General features: G+C 38.1%; 1 protein-coding gene across 1 annotated transcript; it reads right to left on the bottom strand.

Moving 5' to 3' along the window:
* Positions 1–823: 823 nt before the first annotated feature.
* LOC111371283 (probable sodium/metabolite cotransporter BASS3, chloroplastic) lies at positions 824–3625 on the bottom strand. Its single transcript, XM_022993181.1, has 5 exons — positions 3048–3625; positions 2625–2720; positions 2231–2537; positions 1683–1930; positions 824–1379 (listed from the first exon to the last, which is right to left on the bottom strand). The coding sequence occupies exons 1-5, from the start codon at positions 3410–3412 to the stop codon at positions 1142–1144; spliced, it is 1254 nt and encodes a 417-aa protein (XP_022848949.1). The 5' UTR covers positions 3413–3625; the 3' UTR covers positions 824–1141.
* Positions 3626–3986: the final 361 nt, after the last annotated feature.

Below are 3986 nucleotides of genomic sequence, written 5' to 3'. Positions count from 1 at the left end.
TTTTTTTTTCCCTAATTTTAGCAAATGAGTTACGAGAAAATAGTAGCCTTGACGAACTGCTCGTTGATTTGGCTCATGCCCGTGTGTGGCTCGACTCGACTTGACTCCTAGACGAATTATAGGCGAGCGAATTCAAAAAATTCCGCGTGAACTCACACGGTTGGCTTGCGAGCTAGGCAAACTATTGGTAGGCCTTTTTAGGCCCGTCTAGCCTGTTAAATGGGCGGCTTTTGCTGCCTACAGTATAGGCCGCAAATGCAGTCCTAATGGCTGATGATTTGATCAATCTTGAATTGAATATTATTATTTATTATTTTTCAAACGTTAATTTATCTGAATTTCCTCGATCACTTTGAAATGGTCGTTTTCATCTAAAACTAAACATGCTCTTTCATGTGATTTCAATAAAAACTTAGCCAACTAAGTCTGTTTTACTTGGGAGGAAAACTTAAACGTAAGGCAATGTAGGTCCGAATTAGTAAATTTCTACAATCAAACTTCAATCATTTCACTTCTTTTGAAAAAAGAAAGAGTAATCACCACTGGTATTAAATACCCATTTAGGTGCCAATTACATTATATTAAATGAAAAAATTAGTTAATTAAACCTATAAAATATAGTCACCTAGACGGGTGCTAAATAACATAATTCAAAAAGAAATTGTCCATAAAATACTTAATTCGTGTATACAATTTTAACTCAACTATGCATCCATGCAACCGATCTTGGGTCTGTAAAAAGGAGGATGGATTTTTACAGACTTATACAGCAGACCATTGCCATCACTCTTGACACCAAGCATGATCTCAAAAACAAGTCAACTATCCCATAAAAGAGGAAAAAAATGGTATTAGGGAAAAAATATTTATATTTTCGTTTCTATAACTTGGGCACTATACATAAGAAGTAGTAGTAGCTAATGCAGGAAACAAGAAAACTGCACAAGTGGCCAAGTGCTGCTAAGCTCAACCCTTCTACATATTTGCCTACATATTTGCCTCCTGCAACACTGTATGTTAACTTGTTGACAAAATCTAATCCCTCTAATGTATAAAAATTATGTTTATATGCAGCTATAAACATTTACTCTACATCAGTATACGTTCGAGTTTCGGAAGACATGAGAAAGCTGCAGCTTCATTAAGCTTCGACCGTAGAACCAGTTTGAGGACTCACAAGAGACGGCAAGTCTCTGATTCTGTATCCGCTGCCCCAGAACGAAGCCAGACAAAGGCCCATTATAGCCATGGCAACCACCGAGCAAGCAGGGGGAACAGCTTGTGTGCTTCCGAGGAATTGTGAAGCGAGGAGCCCTGCAAGTGTCGAACTTTGCATTCCTGTGCATAATGAGATTGTCCTGCAGACTTCTTCCTCTAACCTGTCACAACACATAAGATTGACTATTAAAGGCGATTTCAATAGAGGGCTATGCTATGTGATGTACCCTTCGAACAATTTCAATTTCAGCAGACTGAAAATGTACCAGGTTTGACAAGGAAAATGTACAGAAAATATTGACATATTGCTATAATCTTGCACCAATAAAGAGCGAACGAAAAGGGAGAATGAAAGAAATATGACAGAGGACAAGAGACTGCATAAATTATTCTCTTCATATCTAAAGAAGTTGATAGAAAAATAAATCAAATCAGACAGAAGGTTGCTTGAAGGAATAACTTACCTCAAAGGCGGAATTTTGGAGATCCAGTAACCCAAGGCAAATGCCATTGCATGAAATGACAATACAGGGCCGACCAATCTCATTCCCTCCGCTGAAAGAATTTGGCTCCTATTTATAGCAAGTGGGCTTCCAATACACAATGAAGTACAAATCATTGCAACAAAAGGCATTAGAGGTTGTAGAACAGATACAACTGGTTTAGCATAAGTATTTAGCACCAACCCAAGAGTGACCGGAGCAAGAACCACCTGGAGAAAGCAGAAAATCCATTAGCAAAAAAGCTAAGGAAACGAATGGTCGAGTCCCATCCAACATGGGTATGCATAAATAAATAAGCTGCCACTGTTTACTTTTTAAGTTAAGCATTAGAAATGGCATATAAATCACCAAAAGTAAAAGGTTTTGGACAGAAATTCCTAGAGTTAATACTGATTTTCATATCCCCAAGCAGAGAATGTGAATGTGAAAAAAGATCACAATTTTATTCTCACATTTGTGATGAAGTAGAAAGAGACAATTGCATTTATGTTCTTGTGAAGTTTTGGTACCTGCAAAATTGATTTTGACATAGCAATCGCATCAATTGGAACCACAGAACCTATGAGAAGGCCGGTTAAAAGAGGAGTAACAAGAACAGATGCAATAGTAGTCGAGCTGGTCAATAGAATGCTTAAGGCCACATCGCCTTTGCTCAAGAAGCTGGCATAACTTGATAGTTGTGCTCCGGCAACACATGACATAAGAACAAAACCGGCATAGAACATTGGAGATATCCCAAATCCCGTTGCTACCAACACCCCCAGAGCCGGTTTCAGAACATATTGTGCAGCAAAGCCAACAGATAAAGGCATAGGTCTGCAAAAAACACAAATTTATTAACTTCAGAAGCCTTCAACAAACCACCAACGTAATTTCAAAGAATAAACAGTAAAAATTTGTAACCTTTTAAATGCAAGAGTAAAATCATCTATGGAGAGTCTAATTCCAATAGACAACATAATTCCTCCAAGTGCAGGAGCATACAATTCCTTTGACACCCTGCAGGTTCATCTATCATTTACAACACCAATAACATACTTTAAAAGAAAATTCAAGCAAGAAGTTACATGTGCGTGTGTAAGACAACATACATATGTACCAAAAAACAATATTATTAAATAATTTTTTCAAAGCAAGCACTTTTCACTGTCAGGGACCAAGAATCTTTTAAACTTACATATCTTATTCTACAAAATAGAAATTTGAAACTCCCATTACCCCAAAAGCTACACACAGAACCTTAAATGGAATAGATAGCTACACAAAATAGAATAAAATTCAAAAACTCTAAAGTAAAATCCAATTAATACTACTACTCCAACTCACCAAGTGAAAGTAGAAGGCTGATAAAGAGCGGCAACTGCAGTTAGAGCCACCACAAACGGAAGCATTGCTGATAAAACTTGTGAAGCACCAGCCTTCGCCTCAGTTTCCAACACACCTTTAGGATCCACCCCAAACGATAGCAACGAGAAGTTGCCTTCTCTTTTTTGCAACCCAACTTTCCCTATAAAAGCTGATGAAGTTGAACATGCTAGAATAGTATTAGCTTTCCGAGGAAGCTTTCTTCCAATTGGAGAAAAAGAATGATTCCTTAAAGGAAGGGAAAAGGAATTCCTCCGATTGGAATTGAAGTTGATAATAGAGGTTTTGAGAGTATTTGGGGCCGAAAAGATAAAAATTGATGACATGCTTGAGGTGGGTTTTTGTGGGTTTGAGTTCTGAAGTTCGCCCGCCGGTAAAAGGTAGCGTTTTCCCGGCGAGGAAAGTGGCGGTGGTGGTGAAGTGGGGGAGGGGATAAGATGATAAAATGATTTTTTAATGATGTTTAAGTGTTTATGAAATATTGAATATTGAGTAAGGAGTTTATTAGGTGTAGAACTGGTGTACAATTGTTCAGTGTGTTAAGGAAAGTTGCGCAGAATTGGACGGTCAGAATCGCAGATATACGAGGCTTTTTGCAAAATTCGTGGTCGCGTCCTTTAATTTCTTTCTATTTGCGGTTTTAGGTATAACCGATACGAGCTCGTCATATTCAACTTGACCTAGGTGTCATATTAGACTTGACCTAGGTTTAAGTTAGAATGTTAAGTGAAGGTAAATCGCCCATATATTTGATTTACCCGATGAACAATTCACGATCAAATTTAGGCACAAATCGAACAGCAAAATTCTTAATCGGGCCGCTCATCAAATTGCGAGCTAGCCTCTATCAGACGAGTCGAGCCCACATTTGATGAAGCGAGCTGAATAGTACAACCTGAC

This window comes from Olea europaea, chromosome 22 (assembly GCF_002742605.1).
Source record: "Olea europaea var. sylvestris chromosome 22, O_europaea_v1, whole genome shotgun sequence".
In the NCBI taxonomy this organism is placed as follows: domain Eukaryota; kingdom Viridiplantae; phylum Streptophyta; class Magnoliopsida; order Lamiales; family Oleaceae; genus Olea; species Olea europaea.
This window is presented reverse-complemented; position numbering and strand designations above follow the sequence as displayed.